The 25975-nt window shown below is 37.2% G+C and overlaps 1 protein-coding gene across 3 annotated transcripts in view; it reads left to right on the top strand.

The window, feature by feature from the left end:
• Window positions 1-11500: 11500 nt before the first annotated feature.
• AP3B1 (adaptor related protein complex 3 subunit beta 1) overlaps window positions 11501-25975 on the top strand; it is a 374259-nt gene continuing 359784 nt past the window's right edge. For 2 of the 3 annotated variants that reach the window (XM_074204375.1, XM_074204378.1), the window contains exon 1: window positions 12572-12757. In XM_074204375.1, the coding sequence (XP_074060476.1) occupies window positions 12630-12757 (128 nt within the window). In that variant the 5' untranslated portion in view covers window positions 12572-12629. Of the gene's footprint in view, window positions 11647-12571; window positions 12758-25975 lie in introns of those variants that run through there. The other variant, XM_074204379.1, reaches the window with a different exon arrangement.

Genomic DNA, 25975 nt, shown 5'->3' with positions numbered 1-25975 from the left:
TTTTTCTTGCTTCTTTTATGTGAGATAATTTACCCCATTCTTCCTCTTCCTTTCCTTTTCTCCCAGTAAATTCCTCCCTCACTCCCTAATTTTATTCTTTTAGATACCATCTTTTCATTTTCAACTTAGACATGCCCTCATTACATACACATTCCTTCTAATTGTCCTATTAATGAGAAAATTTTTTTTTTTTTTTAGGTCTTTGCAAGTCAAATGGGGTTAAGTGTCTTGCCCAAGGCCACACAGCTAGATAATTATTAAGTGTCTGAGGCTGATTTGAACTCAGGTACTCCTGATTCCAGGGCCAGTGCTCTATCCACTGTGCCACCTAGCCACTCCTAATGAGAAAATTCTTATGAATTACCAGTGTCATCTCCCCATGAAGGAATGTAAACAGTTTAGCCATATTAAGTTTCTTATGATTTCCCTTTTCTTTTTCTTTTTTTTAATGCTTCTCTTAGAGTCTTGAATTTGAAATTCAAATTTTTTTCCCCTGAAAAATTCAATTTTGCTACATAGGTTCTTTTTCAACTCCTTTGTCTCTAGAATGCCATATCCCAATTGCTCCAATCCTTTACTGTAGAAGCTGCTAAATCTTGTATTATCTTGACTGTGGCAATTATTTCTGAATTGAATTGTTTCTGACTTGCTGCTTGCAATATTTTCTTCTTGACCTGGGAGTTCTGGAATTTGGCTATAATATTTCTGGAAGTTTTCATTTTGCAATCCCTTTTAGGAGGTGATCAGTGGATCCTTTCCATTTCTATTTTACCCTCTGGATATAGGGCAGTTTTCCTGGATAATTCCTTGAAAGATGATATCTAGTCTCTCTCTCACACTCTCTTTTTTTCCCCTTGATCATGGCTTTCAGGTAATCCAATCTTTTAAAAATTATCTTCCCTAGATCTTTTTTCCAGGTCAGTTGTTGTTACAATGAAAACTTTTCGCATTGTCTTCTATTATTTGCATTCTTTTGGTTTTGTTTTATTATTTCTTGATTTCTCATAAAGACATTAGTTTCCATTTGCTCAATTCTAATTTTTAAGGAATTATTTTCTTCAATAAGTTTTTGTACCTCCTTTTCCATTTGACCAATTCAATTGTTTTTTATTTCTTTCAGGTTTTTGCAAGGCAATGGAGTTAAGTGACTTGCCCAAGGTAATTATTAAGTGTCTGAAATTGGATTTGAACTCAGGTCCTCCTGACTCCAGGACCAGTCCTCTATCCACTGTACCACCTAACTGCCCCCAGTCAATTCTACTTTTAAGGGAATGTGTTTTCCTTTTTTGAATTTCTTGCCTCTTTTTCCATTTGACCAATTCTGGTTTTAAAAGCCTTCTTTTTCTCACTGGATTTTTGTAATTCTTTTATCATTTGGCCTTTCTGTTTTTTAAGGTGTTGCTTTCTTCAGTTGTTTTGTCTATGTGTCTCTTTACCAAGCTGCTGACTCATTTTTCAAGATTTTCTTGTATCAATCATTTCTCTTCCCAGATTTTCTTCTGTCTTTCTTAACTTGATTTTTAAAATCTCTTTTGGGCTCTTCTATGACCCGAGACCAATTCTTGTTTTTCTTGAAGTCTCTGGATATAGGATGTTTGACTTTGTTATTTTTTTCTGTATTTTTGTGTGTTTTGATTTTTCTTGTCATCATTGTAACATTTTAGGGTCAGAGTTTTTTCTATTGTTTATTCATTTTCCCAGTCTATTACTTGACTTTTAACTCTTTGTTAAAGCAAGGTTCTGCTTCCAGGGTTGAGAGGGCACTACCCCAAGTTTCAGGGGTTTTGTTGAGCTGTTTTCAGAAATACTTCTAGGGACTCATAATTTTTTTTGCCCTGACATTGCCCCTCCATTGTGGCCACAAACTCTGGTATATTTGTCTCTTCCTCAACCTGGAAGTAGCCCCCAGAACTGCACTCCAGTCCAGTACCTTTGCCAAAAAAAACCTTATAGTATGTCATGAAGAGTTGCATGTGATTGAACTTAAGTCTTAATCAAAAAGTCAATTACCTTAGGAGCTTAGCTAGTAATTTTTTTTCAGCACTATCCATAAAGAATAGGTATGCAGAAGAGAAGAGCACATTGGAAAGTAAACAGCTCATTAAGAAGATGGTGTTTGAAAACAGATTTCAATTTCTAGACTGTGGCTTAAGATTTTGGAATCATAGTCTTTTGGAGAGTTCTTAAAATGACAATAACAAACAACAACAACAATACACATGTACACAAACATATGATACTTCTTTAGTGTAGGAAAATCCTAGTGTGGAAATTTCCTCTTCCAATTATTAGCAGCTCATCTATGACTTAAGATCTTAGATATTGCCCAGTGCATTCAGAAATTAATTGATATGCCACTGAACATAACATTATGTACCAGAGACTAGATCTAAACTCAAGTCTTCTTGACTCCAAGTCCAGAGTGCAATTCATTATATTGTACATTGCCTGTCAGTATTTGTCAGATATTTTGGAAATCTAATGATAAGGGTTTTAAAAAAAACTGGAAAGTAAGGAAGAGAGAAAATCTCACTATTTATCAAGCTAAATACTATAAAGAGCAACTTTAATGAAGGAAAAATAACAGAAAAAATATAATCAGCATTTTACAAGTTATAAAATCTAAGAAACCGCAAATGAAGACATGACTGAACAACAATAGCAGCAGAAATGCTTCAGTGCTGATTCCACTGAATGAACACTAAAGTAAGAAAATCACAAGTATGCAAAAAAAGAACTGAAAATATGAATGTTTCAATATATATGAACACAATATCATTACAATCCTGAAAAGATATCTTACTTGTTAAAATCTATAGTTTCATTTTGCTTTTCATCAATGGTACTCTCTGCTCCAAGTCATACCACAATTCATTTCAGACAATACAGGGTAATTTTAAGAAATACTCTTATTGCTAAAGACAAATTTGTTTAAAATAGGGCTTAAAATTGCTGGTGTTCAATCACTTAAGGTATCCAACTCTTCCTGACCTCATTTGAGGTTTTTTTATTAAAAGATTACTAAATCTGGAGATGGGGGGAAAAATGAATCTTAAGTCACTGAAACTCTTTAATGCATTTAAGGTAAACTCCAGCTATTTCATTGATAATAAAATGATTGGTAAAACCCAGAACCAATGTCTCAAATTATTTTTTCTATTTTTTTATTAAAGATATTACTTGAGTTTTACAATTTTCCCCCCAATCTTACTTCCCCCCCCCCCCCATGGAGAGCAATCTGTCAGTCTTTACTTTGTTTCCATGTTGTACATTGATCTAAATTGAGTGTGATGAGAGAGAAATCATATCCTTAAGGAAGAGACAAAAAGTCTAAGAGATAACAAGATCAGACAATAAGATATCTGGTTTTTTTCCCCCTAAATTAAAGGGAATAGTCCTTGAACTTTGTTCAAACTCCACGACTTTTTATCTGGATACAGATGGCACTCTCCATTGCAGACAGCCCAAAATTGTCCCTCACTGTTGCACTGATGGAATAAGCGAGTCCTTCAAGGTTGAACATCACCTCCATGTTGCTGTTAGGGTGTACAGTGTTTTTGGTTCTGCTCATCTCACTCAGCATCAGTTCATGCAAATCCTTCCAGGCTTCCCTGAATTTCCATCCCTCCAGGTTTCTAATAGAACAATAGTGTTCCATGACATACATATACCACAATTTGCTAAGCCATTCCCCAATTGAAGGAGATTTATTTAATTTCAATTCTTTGCCACCACAAACAGGGCTGCTATGAATATTTTTGTACAAGTGATGTTTTTACCCTTTTTCATCATCTCTTCAAGGTATAGACCCAGTAGTGGTATTGCTGGTTCAAAGGGTATGCACATTTTTGTTGCTCTTTGGGCATAGTTCCAAATAGCTCTCCAGAAGGGTTGGATGAGTTCACAGCTCTATCAACAGTGTAATAGTGTCCCAGATTTTCCACAACTCTTCCAACAATGATCATTATTCTTTCTGGTCATATTGGCCAGTCTGAGAGGTATGAGGTGGTACCTCAGAGAAGCTTTAATTTGCATTTCTCTAATGATTAATGATTTAGAGCAATTTTTCATGTGGCTATGTATTGTTTTGATCTCCTCATTCCCCATTTGTCAATCAGGGAATGGTTTTTTTGTTTTAAAAATATGACTCATGACTGTATATTTTAGAAATGAGTCCTTTGTCAGAATCATTAGTTATAAAGATTGTTTCCCACTTTACTAATTTCTTTTGATCTTGGTTACAGTGGTTTTATCTGTGCAAAAGCTTTTTAATTTATGTAATCAAAATCATCTAGTTTGTTTTTGGTGATGTTCTCCATTACTTGCATAGTAATAAACTGCTCCCCTTTCCATAAATCTGGCAGGTAAACTAGTCCTTGATCTTCTAATTTGCTTATAGTATAGTATTGTGTTTTTTGTTTTTGTTTTTTTTGTTTTTTAGATTTTTCAAGGCAATTGGGGTTAAGTGGCTTGCCCAAGGCCACACGGCTAGGTAATTATTAAGTGTCTGAAGCCAAATTTGAACTGAGGTACTCCTGACTCCAAGGCCAGTGCTCTATCCACTGTGCCACCTAGCTGCCCCTATAGTATTGTTTTTTATGTCTAAATCCTGTAACCATTTGGATCGCATCTTGGTAAATGGTGTGAGGTGTTGGTCTAATCTAAGTTTCTTCCATATTAACTTCCAATTTTCCCAGCAGTTTTTATCGAAGAGAATGTTTATCCCAATAGCTGGATTCTTTGGGTTCATCAAAACAGCAGATTACTATAATCATTTCCTGCTAATGCACCTAGTCTATTCCACCACTCTATTTCTTAGCCAATACCAGACAGTCAAATGATTTTTTAAAAAAGGAGATAAGCATACTGAGAGTGGAATTTTGAAAAGTCTGTTTTGAGTTTGATGGCATGAGCCCAATGAACAGACCAACTATAGTAAAGCAGAGTAATTTTTTTTAATATTGGTATTTCCATGGTACTTAACTTTTTAATGTCATCTTGAATTCTTTAAAATATCTCTCATATCTCTCATATCCATTTCCTACTTTCTCTTCATACTGCCATATAATAATAGTTCAAGTCCTTATATTCTCACATATGGGTCCCTTGCAAAAAAATCTGCTAACAAATCTTTCACATTCTAGTCTCCTCTTTACTTCAGGACATTTTATTTATCACTGTCAGATTAATCTTGTTAAAATACAGTTTCTCCATATGTTTGCTCTTTTAAGACACTGTCAGTGCTTCTCTATTTGTCTGGGGAGACATCAAATATGTCCTGGAGAACCAACAAAAGATATTTAGTATTTTTTTTGTTCCTTGCATGTACATATAATAAAAGAAGGAACCCTATTATTTACCTGGGGAAATAGAAAAAGCTGGCATTTGCTATAATTACTGTGAAAGACTGTAATTCTTTCTCAATATCTGATAGAAACTGCAAAGGTCAGACATAACTAACTATACACAACAGTATATTCAGCAGTCATTGCCCTGGTAATGGGAAATGAGGAAGTGGTAAAGACTTCAAGGGATACTCTTAGGAAAAAAACAATGATCACCAAGATTACAAAAGGGATTTGAGTGAACTATTGCAGATCTGCAAAAGTCACTGGAAAACTACATCAATGTCAAGCTAGCATATGAAGTATAAAACTTGAATACAATATTATCTAATTAAAGGTAATTAAAAATTCCAGAAAGAAACCTGGAAAGTAACCAAAAAAAACCCCCAAAACGCATTATAAATTCTATATACCCTTAATCAGTTAAAAAAAAAAGTAAAAGTGGAATGAGTAGTTAGGACAGGGCAAAAAACACAATAAACAATTAAATAGTCTTCAAAAGAAGAGACATAAGAAGCAAAAAAAAAAATATCAATGGGAGAAAAACCCCTTAGGAGGAGAATACGAAAATCCAATCAAATGTAAAATTCAATACTATGCACAATTAATATAATGAACAATGGAATGGTTATGTTAAGGGGTATGACTGAAACGAACTTCTCTAGAAAGTTGCATGGTTAGAACTAGATGAGATTCATAATTATTGACCCAAATAATGCATGGCTGCATATGAATTGACAAAATATTCTACACGATAGCTTTTGAGCATAAGTTTAGTCTACCATTCTTAACAAAAGGCATTTATATTTAGGAAAGAGAGAATGTGAAAGCTTTGAACTTGAATTCTGAATCAAACTGAGTCAATGATAAAAGCAGTTCTAATAAATTCCTTGATGCCTTCCAGGAATGTCATAGCACAAGAAAATCTTTTTTTTTTTTTTTAAGGTTTTTTGCAAGACAAATGGGGTTAAGTGGCTTGCTCAAGGCCACACTGCTAGGTAATTATTAAGTGTCTGAGGTTGGATTTGAACTCAGGTACTCCTGACTCCAGGGCCTGTGCTTTATCCACTTAGTCACCTAGCTGCCCCCTAGGCTGTCTAAATGAAGAGACTTACCAATCACAGAATTCAAAGCTCAGTCTTTTCTTAACATATATCCCCATATATTTTCAGATTAGATCTGAAAAGTGTCCTAGTTGGGTCTGCTATCTGCTTCAGTTTCCTTATCAGTAAAATGAGGAGATAATAATAGCACCAACCTCTCAAGATTGTTGTGAAGGTAAAATGAGAAAATATTTGTAAATCTCTATGTGCTAACTGTTTAGAAGATAGAAATCAAAAGTGTGGCGTGATTCTAAAAGGACAGTGTCAAGAAAACTAAGGAAAATAAAAATGGTGTTCTTTTCCCCATAAGAGAGCATGCTTTTTTGAGATAAATGGAATGATGATGATGATAGCATGCAGAGGTGCTTATTGTCTTATTTTACTTCTGTTTCCTCTGCCAAGGGATATGGTTTTTGGACTGGAAAGACCAGAACAAAAATGACTAATAACAAATGAATACTCATAATATAGCCGAAAAAATGTTGAATCTGGAGTCAAGGAAACTGGATTTGAGAACTGACTCTGCCACTTACTGTTTCTAGGACCCTTAACTTTATAGTTTCATTATCTCTAAAATGAAGAAGTTAGTCTAGATAACCTCTAGAGTCCATTTCCACTCTATTTATGATATTATGACTCTAAGTTAAATAATAAGATGATAAGAGAACAAGCACCTAGTTACCTTTGATAAGTACAGATTCCTAGTTAAAATAAATCCATTCTCAGATGCTGAAAGAATTGGAAGGTGTGATTGCTCAGTTATTGTCAGTGTTACTTGAGAGATCATGGAAAATGGGCTGGGGGTAGGGGGAAATTACTGAAATATTGGAAAATTATATATTTTGCCCTATTTCAAAGAAAGGAAGAGGGTGTAATATGCAAACTATTGACCAGTGAATTTCACTTTAATTGCTAATCTTAAAGGAATGATGAGTGAAAATATAACAAAGAAAGTAGCAATCACAGGGACTGGCATGGCTTCATTATAAATAGGTTATGATGGAATAATATTTTTTATTTCTTGAGTTACTAAAAGGGTAGTAGATGAAGGGATGCTTACTTATTAAACCTGATATGATTTACTTAGGCAGGCATATGCTAGTAACAGCCCTAATCGGGTGGTGGGGATGATTGTGAGAAACACTTTTAAGCTTCATCTGCAGTATTAACATATCTTCATTACTTTAGGTCTAGAAATCAATAACTAACTCATTTTACAGACGAGAAGATTGAGGCAAACAGCGTTAAATGATTTGCCTAGAACTACATAGCTAAAAAATATCTGAGACCTGATTTGAATTTGAAAAGATGAGTCTTCCTGACTGCCAAGTCCAGCACTCTGGACTTTGTCACCTACCTGCCCAACAACATGCCTAGGTATACAGCAAAGCATTTCAAAACTTTCATATTATTCTTATGGAAATGATGAAAAGATTTGGTCTAAAGTAGATTCTAGAGTAGAAGTCAATAGAAATAGGACCAGTAATACATACATCAGTATTCCTTTGAGTCACCAATTGACTTAGAAGATTGGATATTAGTATTATTTTTTGTTTAATTGTATTTTTAAATATATTTCCCAATTACATTTTATTTTATTTTTTAGGTTTTTGCAAGGCAAACAGGGTTAAGTGGCTTGCCCAAGGCCACACAGCTAGGTAATTATTAAGTGTCTGAGACTGGATTTGAACTCAGGTACTCCTGACTCCAGGGCTGGTGCTTTATCCACTATGACACCTAGCCGCCCCTACATTTTAATTTTTTAAAGTAGATCTTGTGCAGCTAGGGCTGTGTTTTTCCTACCTCTATAGCAGAAGTGTCAAATTTATAGCTAGCAAAACTCTGGAGTACAACTAGAACCAGAGTAAAATGTAATTGAGAAATGTTTAATGAAATAATTAAAAACATAATATAAGTATGTTAATTTGTTGTTTTCTATGTTAATACACTGCTGGCAGGGATTCATTACTATTTGAATTTGATACCAAAAGCAGAATGTTAGATGGATACAGAACTGGCTCAGTTGTTGGACACAAAGAATGAATTATTAATAGATTAAATAAATAGACTCAATTAATGATTTGATGTTAGCTTGGGGGTGCCCCAGAGATCTATCTATGTTTAGTTCTGTAATATAAAACATTATCAAATATTTGTATAAAAGCATAAATAATATGCATGTCAAATTTTCAGATAAGAAAAAGTAGAGAAGGACAGATAACAAAATGGACAACTGAGTTAGGATTCAAGAGGATCTTAGAGGTCTGGGTCAAATTGAATAAAATGAAATTCATTGGGTATAAATGTAAATTTTATGTGAGGTCAAAAAAGCAACCTTACAAATACAATATGACTAGATAGCAGTTCATTGGAAAAAATCCTGGGAGTTTCAGTGAACTGCAAAGTCATTATGACCTTGGCCAGCCAATAAAGCTAAGGCAATTTTTTGATGCGATGGTTGAGTATCGCTCAGAAATGAGAAGGTGATAGTCTATTCTCATCTGTCTTTGTCAGACTATATCCAGAGTAATGTGTTTGGGGCACAATAAGAATGGCATTGATAAACTGGATGGTGTCCAGAAGATGGTGACTAGAATGATCCAGAACCTTGAGGTAATATCATATGGAGACTGACTGATAGAATTGTGGGTGCTTAGCTCAGAAAAGAAAAGACTTATAAGGGCAGCTAAGTGATGCAGTGGATAGAATGTCAAATCCTAGAGTCAGGAAGACTCCTCTTCCTGAATTCAAATCTGAACTCAGACACTTACTAGCTGTGTGATCCTGGGCAAGTCATTTCACTCCTGTTTCCTCATTTGTAAAATAAGATGGAGAAGAAAATGGCAAACCATTCTAGTATCTGCCAAGAAAACCCAAATGGGGTCAACAAAGAAATGGACACAATTTCACAACAACAGAATTACCTTCAAATATTATATTGAAAGGCTTCTTTGCTGTCCCTTGGATGAAGGATTTGACTTGTTCTGTTCATTGGTAGGAAGCAGAACTGGGAGTACTGGATGGAAAATGCAAAATAGCAAATTTAGAGTAGATGTAAGGAAAAGCAAAGATTGGATGGCTACTTATCAGGTGTGTTGTAATGAAACACATTTTTTTGGGAATGAGTTGGCACAGATGGCCAGTCTTTTCCAATTCTGATTTCTGTGATTTTGAATCTAGATATTACAAAAACATGCTTCTTCTATCTTTCAGGTAAGGATGGTAACCTCAGTTTACTATCTATGCTCCATAATTTACTTGATCTCTGGAGCTGCTAGCACACCCTCCCAAAACGATCTGGTTATTCATTTTGCATATAATATTGTATATATGTATTTTTCTCTATATTTTGTCTCCCCCTCAAGCATTTAAAACTACTTGAACCTCAAGGCTCTTACCTTCCTGTATTGTCTAGCACATAATTAAGTGCTTAAATGATTGTTGATTGATTAATTAATCATTTGAGAATCTCCCAGATTGTTCACAGGAAAGAAGTCCTACCTAGTCTATATCCCTGGGAAATAACATTGATTTTTGTGTGTGTGTGTGTTGTCTATGTGTGTATGCTAGTTTAGTTTACTCATTTTTGTTTTTTTTTTAGTTTTTTTGCAAGGCAATGGGGTTAAGTGGCTTGCCCAAGGCCACATGGCAAGGTAATTATTAAGTGTCTGAGGCCCTAAATTTGAACCCAGGTACTCCTGACTCCAAGGCTGGCGCTCTATCCACTGCGCCACCTAGCTGCCCCAGTCTACTCATTTTTTATTCTAAACTTAAACACAAAGTAAAATGAACATTTCTATACACAATAAGGACCAGGAGAGGAGATTGTATATGAAATTTTGAATGATATTATGTAGAAGAGATTGTATATGGAATTTTTTCTTTTAAAGATTTTATTTTGAGTTTTACAATTCTTCCCCTAATCTTACTTCCCTTCCCCCACGCCACAGAAGGCAATTTGTCAGTCTTTACATTTTTTCCATGGTACACATTGATCCAAATTGAGTATGATGAGAGAGAAATCATATCCTTAAGGAAGAAACATAAAGTTTAAGAAATAACAAGATCAGACAATAAGATATCAGGTTTTTTTTTCTAAATTAAAGTTAATAGACCTTGAACTTTGTTCAAACTCCACAGTTCTTTCTCTGGATACAGATGGCACTCTCCTCTGCAGACTGCCCCAAATTGTCCCCGATTGTTGCACTGATGGAACGAGCGAGTCCTTCAAGGCTGAACATCACCCCCATGTTGCTGTTAGCATGTACAGTGTTTTTCTGGTTCTGCTCATCTCACTCAGCATCAGTCCATGCAAATCCCTCCAGGCTTCCCTGAATTCCCATCCCTCCTGTTTTCAAAGAGAACAATAGCGCTCCATGATGGAATTTTGAGTGGTATTTTTTTAAGGTATAATAAACTGAACCTATCACTTTTGGCCTTTTTTTTTTTTTGCAGGGCAATGGGGTTAAGTGATTTGCCCAAGGCCACACAGCTGGGTAATTAGTGTCAGAGGTCGCATTTGAACTCAGGTCCTCCTGCCTCCAGGGCCTGCACCACCTAGCTGCCACTTTTAAATCTGCCTTTCCTTTTTTTTTTAAATTTTCTTTTTTTGAAGGGAGTGGGGATCCCCTCCCTATCTGAGGACAGTGTCCTGGATGCGGAACGACTCCTTCCCGTTTCACAGGAGGCCGCGCACCGGCTCAAGCAGAGGCGCGAGAGTCCGGATTGGCTTAGGCCGGGCTGTTTCCACGGCAACAACAGAACGCCACGTCAATGAGAACCGGTAGACCGCAGCCTGCGCGCGCCCTGTCACGTGAGAGGGGCGGGCGGGCTCCGCCCACCTCTCGCCTCGGAGTGGTCTTCAGAGCCGCAGCAGCCACTTCCGGGTCCCTAAGAGGCCGGGGCTGACCTCTGAAGCAGGCTCGGCACCTGTGTCAGCTGCTGCTGCTCCACGGGCGGGAAAGGGGAAGGGTGAAGGGTAAAGGGGAAGGGGGAAAGGGTAAAGGGGAGGGGTTGTGCATTAACCTGACTTGAAACTCGTGAAGGAAGCTGCCTATTGATTGCAAGTTAGCTTCAGGAAGACAGCTTTCTAATCTAAATGTACCCAGGAAGCCAAGTTTCTGGAGCTCAGGTGAAGTGTCTCCTTTGCAGGACAGCTCTTCTGGAGACTCCGAAAGTTTAGTACCTGCAGAGGGACGGTCAGTTAGCTCCTAATACACTTCTTTTCGGTTTAATACCCACCCCATCGGATTCGGTGCTTGGATTGGTGATGTAATGCAACGAGGCTTTGATAGCAATCATACGTTATATAGACATATGGTACACGTCATGCTTGTACACTTGTGTGACGCACGCACATGCATTTATACATCATACTGATTTGGGAATTTAAGATTTGCAAAAAGCGCTTTTCGGGTTAGGATGTTCCCAGTATTGATGAGCTCTTAGGGGAATTCTTTGCGAAGGATTGCTGGGGCGCCTTGCGGTGCTGTCTGGAGTGAGGAGCGGACGGATCTCTCAGAATAAGTTTAGGGTCGTGAAAAAATGGGAGGGGGAAAGAAAAGAAAACTAGAAAAATAAAGGAAAGGAAAGCAGAGGATTCATGCAATGACAAGGGAGTGAGGCTGTTTTACTTTCCAATGAACAAGTGTGTGCGTTTCCGCCCCCTTCACAGCGAAAAGGAAATGGAGAAAAGCTCTTGCAGCCCGCGTGGAGCCGAGTGCGGGAGCGCTCATAGTCAGGTCGGGCCCGGGATAGTCCTGGCTCGCACGGCGCAAGCCCGGTAAAGGAATCTTAGCTTCCAAGAGGCTCGTGGGGCTCAAACAGGCGCCCACCACCATCACAGCCCTCTCCCAGCCCGCAGGGGGCAGGTTCCCGAGGCCCACGGAAGCACGGGTCCGACCCGGCGTTCCTTCCCGGGTCAACCGGAGCCCAGGGGGCCGGTGTCCGGAGGAGGCGGGGGGGGGGGAGTGCGGCTTCACCGAGCATGCGCCGGAGCCCGGCCTCCGTGCTCCCCGGGCCCAGAGCGCCTGCGCGCGCGACGCGGCCCCAGAACTAGTTTCGTTCCGGGAGCCTCCGGCGGCGGAGGGAGCGGCGGAGGGAGCGGCGGAGGGAGCTCACGTGAGCGGCCGAGCGGGCAGAGCGCGAGGCGGGGGTCCGCGGGAGCCGGAGCGCCGGGGCCATGGCCGGCAGCGGCCTCCCCTACAACGAGCAGCTGGCGGGCGGCGAGCCGCCCGAGCTGGGCCAGGAGGCCGCCCCCGCCGCCGCGCCCTCGGGGGCCTTCGGCCTCTTCAGCAGCGACTTGAAAAAGTGAGGATCCAGGGGCTGTCCGGACGCGGAAACCGAGGCTGGGGAGGGCGCTGTGGGGGCGGGGCGCGCCGGGGGGCGTGGGAGCCGGAAGAGCGCGGCCCCCCCTCCCCGCAGGTGAGGGCCGGGCCCGGACCCCTGCCCTCCCCCCGCGGACCGGCAGGACCCGGGCCCGGACCCCTGCCCTGCCCCCGCGGACCGGCAGGACCCGGGCCCGGCCGCCTGCCCTGCCCCCGCGGACCGGCAGGACCCGGGCCCGGCCGCCTGCCCTGCCCCCGCGGACCGGCAGGACCCGGGCCCGGACCCCTGCCCTCCCCCCGCGGACCGGCAGGACCCGGGCCCGGCCGCCTGCGCTCACCCGTCACTGCCCGAGCAGAGCAGCAGTGCGGGCTGGGGCTCACGGACCCCCTGGGGCTCAGCTTCCTGGGGCTCACGGCCTCCTGGGGCTCAGCTTCCTGGGGCTCACGGCCCCCTGGGGTTCAGCTTCCTGGGGCTCACGGCCACTTGGGGCTCAGCTTCCTGGGGCTCACGGCCCCCGGGGTCTCACGGCCCCTTGGGGCTCAGCCTCTTGGGCCACACGGCCTCTTGGGGCTCACCGGCCTCTTGGGGCTCACCAGCCTCGGGGCCCCGACTCTGCCTCAGAACCCACTGCTCTTGACTCCTCCAAGACTGGCCTAGGGATGTACTTGTGAAGCTCCTCTTTCAAGGTTTAGTAGAAAGAAACAGTTTTCAGAAAAATGCAATATGAGCAATGTCCTAAGGTTTTTTTTTTATGCTTTTGCAAGGCAAATGGGGTTAAGTGGCTTGGCCAAGGCCACACAGCTAGGTAATTAGTTATTTTTTTTAATTAAAATTTTTTTTTACGTTTTTGCAAGGCAAATGGGGTCAAGTGACTTGTCCAAAGGCCATGCAGCTAGGTAATTAGTTATTTAAAAAAAACTTTTTTATGTTTTTGTAAGGCAGTGAGTGGAGTTAAGTGCCTCGCCCAAGGCCACCCAGCTAGGTCATTATTAAGTGTCTGATGTTGAATTTGAATTCAGGTCCTCCCGATTCCAGAGCCCTTGCTGTATCCACTGCACCACCTAGCGGCTTCTTAAGTTTTTAATCTATTACTAATTATAAGGGTTTTTTTTAAGTTTTTTAAAAAATGTGGTTGAACTTGGAAAATATAAGTGGAAAGAAAATAGCTACAAATTCCATTCATTTTACAATTTCTTAAAATAGGAGAGTTGGATTTTCACTCTGGTTCCACTACCAGGGTGAAGTTTGCCAAAGCTTTTACTGAGCTCCAGTTTCCTCATCTATAAAATGAAGAAGTTGGGTTTGGTTCCCAAGACTCCTTTCACCTTTAAGGTTTTTAGTTTACAGAGATGGTTTTTTTTTTTTGATTAAAGAAGTATCATATTTAAAATGGTTGAAGTGACATTTTAAAATAACTTTAGGGCGGCTAAGGTGGTGTAGTGGATAAAGCACCGTCCTTGGAGTCAGGTGTACCTGGGTTCAAATCCGGTCTCAGACACTTAATAATGACCTAGCTGTGTGACCTTGGGCAAGCCACTTAACCCCATTTGCCTTGCCAAAAAAAAAAATAAAAAAAATAACTAAACTATTAATTGGGGGCAGCTAGGTGACATAGTGCAGAGCACCAACTCTGGAGTCAGGAGAACCTGAGTTCAAATCCAGATTCAGACACTTAAGTGCCTAGCTGTGTGATCTTGGGCAAGTCACTTAACCTCATTGCCTTGCAAAAAAAATTTATTAATTCACATTTATAGTGCATTCAAGTTTATGAACTAACTTGTCATACAACACTGAGGCAGTGAAAGTATTATTTCCGTTTAACAGATGAGGAAACAGGTTCAGAGGAGGTTCATAGGATCTTTGTTTTAGAGCAGAAAGAGTCCTTAAAATCAGCCAGTCTTCTTCCTTTTATAGCTGAGGAAATTTTGACCTAAGGGGCATGAAATGGTCTTTGAGCTTAGGTCTTCCTGGCTTCAAGTCCTGTGTCATAAACACTACACAACATGCTGCCTAGTCATTTTCCCTTGGTTGTTCAACAAATATTAAGAATAAGACTTGAATCTAGGTTTCCTAACAGATCTATCTAGATCTATTCTGTCTGTGGAAACTCTTGCAGTTCTTTTGCATGGCTTTTGACTCAGCTCTCTCTCAAGCATAGAAGACATCAAGTATATATTTGATTGATATCAATCAGAATTTTGTTAAGCAAATATTATGTACTTTGTGCAGAGAACTGAGGATTGGGAGAAAGACTGATCCCCATGAAATTAATATAAGAACCATAGGAAAACCTCCTGAAATTTGGGTAGATCCTTTGTAACAGATTTATGGAAATAAGAACAGAAATCAGATTGAATGAGAAGTACAGGCATTGTGATCCATGTGTACTCCAGGAAGAGTACCTATATTTTCTATTGGAATCTGATGAAATTTCACATTCATGGAAGTGTTGCATCAGCCAACACAGAATTAGGTACATATTAAGACCATAATGAATACTTGATTAGAATTAAGGGATTGAGAAATTTATCATCTTTTGCAAATGTCAAAAACTAGCTGAACTTTTTAAAAAAGCCAAATATTTAAAAAAATTTAATAAACAATGAAAAATCATTTCCATATACAAAGTAGAATAGAAAAAGGGTTCCATGTGAATTTCTTTCTTTCTTTCTTTTTTTTTTTTTAAAGGTTTTTGCAAGGCAAATGGGGTTAAGTGGCTTGCCCAAGGCCACACAGCTAGGTAATTATTAAATGTCTGAGACCGGATTTGAACCCAGGTACTCCTGACTCCAAGGCCAGTGCTTTATCCACTACGCCACCTAGCTGCCCTTTACAATTTACCTTCTAAGAAAATATTTTATAAATTCAACTTCTTGTAAAGCTGTCCTTTCTGTATTTTTATTTTCTTAGCATTTAAAAATTGTTTCAGTGATACTTTTTCTTTTCTCTTTTTGCAACACAATCCCTAATTCCCTTTCTTCTCCTACCAAAAAAAAAAAGACAATTCCAAAAAAAACCCAAACCTTACAATCTGGGTAACAAGCTAAATCAAGGAAAGCAAATTCATATATTTGAGATGTCCCAAAATGTATACGTCAATTTGAACCTTGAACCTATCACCTTGATGTTAGGAGATAAGTAGCTTTCCTCCTCTCCACCATTAGTCCTCTGGAGTCATGATTGGTCAGTAAATGGATCAGGTTCTTAAGTCTTTCAAGTTCTTTTTTTCTTTACTCTGTTGACATTACTATATAAATTGTTCTCCTGGTTTTGTTTACATTACTCTGTATCATTTCATACAGGTCTTCCCAGATTTTTCTGGGAATTTTTTTTCACTGTGGCAAAATAATTCATCAATTTATGCTTATGAATCTTATGAAAACCCATGAATCCTACAGAATGGTCCAATTACTCCAGTTCTTACTGTATGCTTACATTGGACTGGAACCAGTTCCCAATATTTTAAGTAATTACATAATTTGAATTGCATGAATATGAATCCATGCAATCACTTCATAGGATTCATTATTCCAAATAATGAAGACCTAAGCTATATTTCATTTTATTTATAGACTATAATTTATTCAACCATTTCCCAATTAATGGAATTGAGTTCGAACCACTGTAGTTGTATGTACATTTTGTTTTCTCATTGTTATTCTTTCTTATGATATTTCATTTATTGTTACCTTTTGTTTAGCAAAAGAATTTGACTACCTGTAGAGAACTGATCCTGAGATGACTATTACAACTATAACCAATTATTTCTTGACTAGTGAGTGTTTCAGTGATCTATGATCTCATCTATAGGGGTTACCCTATTACCTATCATCACCTACTTAGCTTGTGCAAACCTTTTTTAATGTCCTTCCACAAATTTTCTTTTTTTCCTTTATTTCCTCAATTATACATAAACAAAATATTTTAACATTTTAAAAAAATTTTGAGTTTACCCTTTCTTGAGATAAACTTTAATTTTAATTTACCCTTTCTTGAGAAGGCAAGTAATTTGATAATGATTATACATGTGCAGTCATGCAAAATATTTCCAGTTAGCCTTGATGCAAAAGAAAATGGATTAAAAAACCAAATAAGTATAAAAGCATGCTTCAATCTGCATTCAGACCTCCATTAATTCTTTCTATGGCGGTGGATAGCATTTTTTTTTTAATCATAAGTCTTTTGAGAATTGTCTTAGATTATTTTATTGCTGAGAATTCCTAAGTTATCCACAGTTGTTCATTGTGTAGCGTTGTTGTTATTGGGTACAGTGTTCTTCTGGCTCTACTCATTTCACTTTGTTTCAGTTCATGTAAGGGCATGAACTTTTTTAAATTTATTTTTATTAAAGATATTATTTGAGTTTACATTTTTCCCCCAATCTTGCTTCCCTCCCTCCTCCCCCCCACAGAAAGCACTCTGTCAATCTTTACTTTGTTTCCATGTTGTACCTTGTTCCAAATTGGGTGTGATGAGAGAGAAATCATATCCTTAAAGAGAAGAGAAGTCTAAGAGGTACAAGATCAAACAATAAGCTATCTGTTTTTTTTCTTAAATTAAAGGGAATAGTCCTTGCACTTTGTTCAAACTCCATAGCTCCTTATCTGGATACAGATGGTACTCTCCTTTGCAGACAGCCCAAAATTGTTCCCGATTGTTGCACTGATGGAATGAGCAAGTCCTTCAAGGTTGAACATCACTCCCATGTTGCTGTTAGGGTGTACAGTGTTTTTCTGGTTCTGCTCATCTCACTCAGCATCAGTTCATGCAAATCCCTCCAGGTTTCCCTGAAATCCCGTCCCTCCTGGTTTCTAATAGAACAATAGTGTTCCATGACATGGGCATGAACTTTTAAAAAAATGTTTAGATAACTATTTCAGTATGATTGGTTTCCTTTATAATCTTATGTATTTTATTAATTTAATAACACTTTGAGGACTCTCAAAAAGCATCCTGATTAGCATTTTTAATATTAGCACAGTAGTATTCCATCACACTACAACTTTATCCTCTTAATTTCTAATCTCTACCTCTATATTTTTGTATATGTAGATCCTTTTCTTTTTTCTTTGTGAGGGAATAGACCAATTGTGATATTGCTGGATCATAGGACAGGCATGGTTTTATAGCCTTTTGGTCATAGTTCCAAATTGTTCTTCAGAATGATCGAATCAGTTCACAACTTCAACAGTACATTAATGTCCCTATTTTTCCACACTTCCTCCAACATTTGTCATTTTACCTTTCTGTTGTATTAGGCAATCTAAAAGATATGAGGTTGTTTTAATTTGCATTTCCCTAGTCTATCTTTTTTTTGTTTTTTTCTCCAAGGCAATGGGGGGGTTAAGTGACTTGTCCAAGGTCACACAGCTAGGTGATTATTAAGTGTCTGAGGTCAGATTTGAACTCAGGTTCTCCTGACTCCAGGGCTGGTGCTCTATCCACTGTACCACCTAGCTACCCCCTAATCTATAGAGATTTAGAGCATTTTTTTATGACTATAAGATAGTTTTGATTACTTTGTCTGAAAACTGCCTGTTCATATCTTTTCATCATTTATTGTGAGATGACTCATTCTTATAAATTTATAAAATCTATATATTTTATAAATGAGGTCCTTATCAGAGAAATGATGTAAAAAAAAATTTCCTGTTTTTTGCTTTCCTTGTAATCTTGACTGTATTGGCTTTGTTTGTGTAAAACTCTTTTTATTTGATATAATCAAAAATGATCCATTTTACATCCAGCAATTCTCTTCTTACTCTTGTTTGGTCATATATTCTGCCTTTATTCATAGATCATATTCATTTATTCATATAAATTTTCCTAATTGGCTTGAAGTATCATCTAGTTGCTCTGCCAAAACTCCTTACCAGTTTTCAGTTAATGATTTCTTGTACCAAATCTCTTTCACTGATCCACCATTCTATTTCTTAGTACCAGATTGTTTTGATGATCACTGCTTTTTAATACAGTTTGAGATCTGGTACTTTTTTTTTATTGATTCCCTGATATTCTTGACCTTTTACTTTTTTTTTTTTGCAAGGCAAATAGAGTTGTGGCTTGCCCAAGGCCACATGGCTAGGTAATTATTAAGTGTCTGAGGCCAAATTTGAACTCAGGTACTCCTGACTCCAGAGCCGGTGCTCTATCCACTGCACCACCTAATCACCCCTTGACCTTTTACTTTTCCAGATGAATTTTTGTTCTTATTTTTCTAGCTCTGTAAAATAATTTTTTGGTAATTTGATTGGTATATTATTGAATAAGTAAATTATATCACCAGTTTATTTTCTCCTAATTGCATATTAGATAATATATTTTATGTTACTAATTGGATTCAAATCATAATTGGCATTATATTGAAGTTGACTTATGCTCACCATATATCTCTCTCCATTGCCCTTTCATTCACTTGCAATTATGATTTCTATGATATTTAACCTTATAGTATATTCTTGTCTAAAATTAGTGTTGAAAAGATGGAATTTTGTGTTAGAGAGCTGCATCTTGTGCTCTTCCTTCCATTCAATTCTGGACCCATTTCCAAGATGCACTTGTCTGTCTCTCTCTCTGTGTCTAGATAGCTTACCCATTCATTTCTATAATGATATATTGTAGATTTACTGTAGCAAATCTATCTCTCTACTGTTACACTCATTTTATTGGCTTCTTTTCTAAACTGCATGCCATTTTTCAGATCAATAGTTTCAAAACCTAATAGAAGTAGAGCCATTAAACTATTCATAAGGATCCCTGCTGGCTGCATAGTGACTTAGAAAACCACATATTAACCTTATTTCTGTTTCATTGTATTTTTATTTATTGGGTCTCCTTGTAGACTAGATAGCAGACATTTATTCATTTGCAAACTTATGAATTGTTAGACTCCTCTTTTAGCTTGTGGTTGTTCCTGAGTAAGCTATGTATTGTTTAGGAGCTATGTGCATTGAACAAAATTGCCACTCCAGAAAAAAGGACCTAAGAAGGATCCCTTAATATGTATTTAGATTATACTTATTTCATTTTATAAAGAAAAGAAAGGCACTTAGAACTCTTAATACAGATATTTTCTCCATTGTCTTTTTGTGGTAATACTCTTCTTTCTCTTTCCTCTTGTTTGATGTTTTCCTTTTATTTTAGTACCTTAATACTTTCAGAGATATTTCAGTACTGTTTCTGTTTGCAGTTGATCTCATGTGACTTTTTTAAAATGTCATTTCTGTTTTTATCATTGTATTGGGAACTGATGAGGACAGTCCAAAAGTACTGATTTCACAGTCATCAGTGATAAAGATTATTAGAGAAATACTAGCAAATGTGCTCTATTTTTCACTTTTGATCCATAAATACTGTTGTTGAATTTTGATTTAGTTGAGTTCCATACCAAACTTTCTTCAGCTTTTCCCCTGACTCTTCTTGTTTGTGAGGAAATATTCCTAAAATCTTCAATAATCCTCTTCCATAACATTTTTCAAAAAAGTTTATATACAGAAATGTCTTTTATCTTTGGCTTCCATTTCTTCTCTATTGGCCAGTCAATGTTGGATGAGGTGATTTCAGACTTTTGGTTTTCTTGTGTGACAATTGTTTTCCATTGATTAAACTTATATAGGAAATGTTGTTAATTTCAATTATTATAGTCTTTAACTGTACCTCATTTTTCAGTTTCACTAATTTGTTTAAATATGTTAGATTGTAGTGATGATCATTAGTCAGAGACAGTTATGTGGGCTTTCTTATGCTACTGTCCTTATTTCACAAATGAGGAAACGGAACCCCTTGAAGTAACTTTTAGCCCCAGGTAATTCAGGTAGTAAGTGACAGATCTACCTCACCAGAAGACAGAATTATTTTTATTTTAAATGCTATGCTTCCAGTATCTAATATTATAAAAACTTAAGGAAGAGATGTCAGAAAATTCTGCTTATATCTAGTGCCAAATACTACTACAAAAGATGAAATTGATCGTCTTGAAAGGAAAAAATAATTACCAACAGGAGAATATTTTGCAAATCAGCTTTCTGTAGTCAGAGCAAAAACAGAGATCCAAATCTACTCTGACCAGAATAAAATGGATTGATGAGAAGCTGACAATGTGAGAAGTTTCTGCATCTTTGTTTTTATGCTTTTGACAGTGTGCCACATATAGAAAGAGAAAGCATAACAGAAGTTTGTCAGGGATGGAAGAAAGGGAAAAAATTTTTCATAAGGCTGTCTTAAAGAGCAACAACAGTATTATCCCTATCTTTGTATCCTCAGCACTTAGCACAGTGCCTTCCAGACAGTAAACTCTTAATGAAATTGTTTGTTGACCGAGAATATGAAATGTAGTTTAATTTGACTTTTCAGCATTTAAAAATTAGTTAGCCATTGTGTTCTGCTACTTTTGAGTAGAAAAACAGATATACTTTGAATTTTGCTGTTTTGGGGTATAGTTTCCGATGTGGCCCAGTGGATAGAACACTGGCCTTGGAGTCAGGAGTACCTGGGTTCAAATCTGGTCTCAGACACTTAATAGTTACCTAGCTGTATGGCCTTGGGCAAGCCACTTAACCCCATTTGCCTTGCAAAAACCTTTAAAAAAAAAAGGAGAGGGGAAATTAAAGGGGAACAGAATGATGTAATGACTGTGGATAAAGCATGATACAGAGTGGCTATTCCTGACTGCTGGTTTATAGATGTATGCCATTAAGAAACTTACTTAAAATACTGTCTTTCCTAGTGTAAGGTGTATAGATTGATCTAGTGGATCTTTCAGGGCTCTTGTACCTTTAACATACTATAAGAGCAGGTGAGACAGGGCTACAAGTTATAATAGTTGAATTAGGTTTCTTTCATATTTGAGAAAACTAGTCCAGAAGGCATTCCTCTCCTCCTTACTTTAATTCATCTGGATTTTGGAAGTTTAAGGAAATCCCTAACAAAACCTTATAGCTGATTATCTCTATTGTGACAGTTTCTTGGCTAAGCCTACTGTTCCCTTGTGAACAAGATAGATCTAAGATCCTGGATACCATATCTTTTAGTCTTTTTTAAAATTTTAATTCATTTTATTCTTTATTCCCTTCTGGCTACCAGGTAAAGCTAGAAGGTGAATTTGATACCTTGGAAGCTTGCCCCTTTGTGAGATGGTAGTGCAGATGTTCCCTGGAAATCCTCTTTTCCTAAGAGGCACAGTTTCTGCAGAACTAGAGTTGATTTGTACACTTTAATTGTTCCCTTGGTTATTGTCTCTTTTCTTTTTCCCAATTATATATAAAAACTAATTTCTAACACTTCTTAAAAATTTTGAGTTACAAATTTTTCCCTCTCTAACTTCCCCCTCCCTTTATTGAGAAGATAAACAATTTGACATAGATTAAACACATGCAGTCCTACAAAACATTTCCACATTAGCTATGTTGCAAGAAGACACAGACCAAAAAACTCAAGAATAATAAAGTAAGTTAAAAAATAAAACATATATCAGTCTGCCTTGAGATTTCATCAGTTTTTTGCCTAGAAGTGGGTAGCATTTTTCATCATAAGTTTTGATCAACTCCCAATTCATTGATAAAAAAAGAAATGACATTTTAAAAAGTGAAGTTAGTTATGATTACTATGCATTTATTTCCCTCTTGTCTTGAAAGGAAAAGTTAATTACTAATAGGAGAACAATTTGCAAATCAACCTTCTGTAGTTAGATCAATGCAAAAGTCCAACTCTACTTTGAATCAGAATAAAGTGGAATAATGGAAAGATGATAATGTGAGCAATTTTGGCATCTTTGTTTTTATGCTTTTTGACAATGTGCCTCGTATTTTTTCCTCCAGCTTATCTTTTTTCTCCTTTCACCATGTCCATCCTTAAAATGTTTTTCTTTTTGACTAATGTCTTCAACAGACCTCTCTCCCTTCTATCTCTTCTCTTCCATCTGCATCCCAATTTGAATGAGGGTGAGGTTCAGGTGTTCTCTATGTCCCTCATCTTCTCCTGTGTGCACCGTTTTTATGTGTGATAATTTACCCATTCTACCGCTACCTTTCTCCTTCTCCCAATGCATTTCTTTCTCATCTTTCATTTTTGGCTTTCCCATCATACTGAACTCATACCTATACTCTCTACTTACGTGTATTCCCTTCTGTCTTCCCTAATAACGATAAAGTTCCTGAGAATTACAAGTATCATCTTTCCATGTAGTAATGTAAACAGATCAGCCTTATTGAATTCCTTATGAAATTTATGCTTCCCTTTCATGTAAGTGCCTAAAGAGGATGATGTATAAGAACTTAATCTATAAATAAGCTATGAATGACTTTTTAAAAGTACATGAAATAGAGAAGCTTGGCGTCTTCTCAAAATTTTAATTCCTATCTTATCACATTGTTGATAAATAATTCTCTTTGGCATGCCTATGTTGACTTAAAGGGGACAGTGTGTATATACCTAATTATAATAGTAGTTTTCTGTAGTTAATTCATTTGCTGTTAACAGAATGTAGGGAAGAATCCTTTCCACAGTGCAAAATCTAAACAGTTGTGATTCTATAAATTACATCCTTCTATATGATAGATATTGAATAAGTAGTTGATATCAATTAACCTTTTTTTATAAATTCTTCCATTAGTTTCCATATCTTTTTCTTTTTTTTTTTGACAACTCTTTTAGTTTGAAACTTTTGATTTAATTTGCAAGGCATCTGGCAAAAATATATTTTTAAAAGCCTTTGTTAGGTATGCTTCATCTCTGACCAAGAATCTCTTTTTCCCTATATTTTAAGCTGTGGTGTGTAACTCCAAATATTTTCAGGTAACACCTTCTTAGCCTGCACTTTAATTCCCAAATTAGTCAGAATGCCATACTACCAATTGGTAACAGTGAGGAAAACACATGTGATCCTTTAGTTTTTGTAAGTTTTGACAAGACTTTAGGTTCCTGTAGGCAGTATCATTTCTGCCTGTGATAATATCCCAGAAGTGTGAAATAGTCATCCATTTTTTGAAGAGTCTTAGGAAGTTCCTCATCATGTCTTGGGTACATTTCCTGGGAAGACAATAGGCCTTATTCTTGGTTAAATAAATCAATCTAAAATGGAGGTAGGGAGTGGGTTTGTTTCTGTTCCACCCTTACATATGTATTAACTGTAGTAATATTTACATTGTATTTTTTTCCACTAAAAAATCTCTGAGGTTTTCTTATGGCATAGTGACCATAGGCTTTGCCAGGGCACACAAGCTCTGATTGGTTTGAAAAGGTTTCAGATACAAGCCTGGTAAAAGATTTTCAGTCTGTCATATGAAGACTATGTTCAAAGAGTCTGTCTTATTACTAAATTGTAAAATTTTTTGACAAAAAACCCCCAAAAAACCAAAACAAAAAAATTTTTTTGACCACAGCAACTTGGAAGATCAAATCAAAGAGGAGTTGCATTCTTTGTTGATGTTTTTGTTGACATATTCTTTAATCATTAAATTATTTGTAAAGTACTTAAAGGTTTATGAAGTGCTTTTCTTACAGAAGTCCTGCAGGTAGGCAATACAGTATTATTATTCTTATTTTATAGCTGAGGAAACTGAGGCCAAGATAGGTTAAGGGACTTATTGCACTAGTGTTGGAGTCAGAAGGATGGGAATTTGAATCCTGCCTCAGATACTTGGCACTTCATCTGAAACCATCTCCAATCATCCTGATCCATATCTGACGACTGGATCCAGATGATTCTGGAGGAGAAAGTGAAGAAAGTGAAGGAGAAAGGAGAAAGTGAAGCTGGTGACTTTGCACGTCATGCATGCCGTCACTCAAATCAAATTCATATGCTTGTCATGATGGCCTCACCTCCCTGATGTCATGTTCTTCAAAAATGAAGGGCAAGCATCATTGTCATTATTGTCCTTAGGCTGGTAAGCATTGGAGCCAGAGTTCAGACTTGGGTCTCTTGACTCTTAAGTCTGTTATCATTGTTTTAAATCCTTTAAAGTTTTTTTTTAAGTTAAAACTTTATTGATGCTTTTTTGCTTTTATAACAATCATTTTCAGATTTTAAGAAAGATAAACAATTATTTATATCTGTGACTATATCAATCAGACTGAGCAACATTTTGCACCCTGAGCTTCCCTAAGAAAAAGAAATCTCATTTTCTCCTCTCTTTTTTCCAGGGCTTAAAATTGGTTATTACAATTGCATGGTGTTAGGTTTTGTTTTAGTATTTTTTGGTGCACAAGTATAGCACCTTCAAGTCTGGTATTATTTCCAATATATAATAGTATGTGAACAATGAACTTAGAGAACAAGGAACTTCATATATTTTTTATGCAAATTGAATTCCCATTTTGAACTAAGAAAAGTTCTTTCTTTCTTGTAATAATTGGACATTTTCAGTGACCCTGATTTATTTTTCATAAGTCAGTAATAAAGAAAATGGCAGCCACTGATCCTTTGAAATGATCAGTGTTTATTTGAACTTAGCTGCCATTTTTCTGTGATCTGCATTTTCTTGTTCATAAAATAAAGCATACTTTTGTTAAAGGTCACTTGCCCAAGGTAAGTGGTTTAAAAAGGTTAACTGGTTTAAAGAGAAAGTATCAATTTCAGGAATAGTAGAGTTACATTATTGCATAGATTTGAATTAACTTCATGTCAAATCATGTCCCTGAAAACATTAGATATGCATATCAGTATCTTCCTTCTGTAACTTAATCTTTAAAATAAATATTAGTTCTTTCCTCACACCCAAAATAAAGGGTTATGTCACTAAATTAACAATCAGCATCCACTATGTGAGAGGCACTCTGTTAATTGATGGGGATTAAAAAAAAATCAGTCAATAAATGTTTATTAAATGCGTACAATGTGTTAAACTCTAGGAATACTAAGAAGTGCAAAACACTATTTCTGTCCTTAAGGAGTTTGCAATCTAGTGGGGGAAGATATAGAAAGAAGCTAAAAGGCAGGGAGAGAAGAAATCTGCCTCCAAGCCATGATAAAGTCCAGAAAAGGACAACCAGTTGGGAAATGATAAGCTGCTCCCCTCCCTGAATGGAGACTCTGGAGGACTTCTTCACAGTCTGTCCTCTGAAGTCATTCTTGACTTCAAGAAACTTGCATAGGAGACAATACCTATAAATATATATATATATATATATATATATATATATATATATATATATATGTATGTATAAAATAAATAAATACAAAGCAATTTTGAGAGGTTCAGTCAG

The sequence above is a fragment of the Macrotis lagotis genome, chromosome X, assembly GCF_037893015.1.
Source record: "Macrotis lagotis isolate mMagLag1 chromosome X, bilby.v1.9.chrom.fasta, whole genome shotgun sequence".
Taxonomy (NCBI): domain Eukaryota; kingdom Metazoa; phylum Chordata; class Mammalia; order Peramelemorphia; family Peramelidae; genus Macrotis; species Macrotis lagotis.
This window is presented reverse-complemented; position numbering and strand designations above follow the sequence as displayed.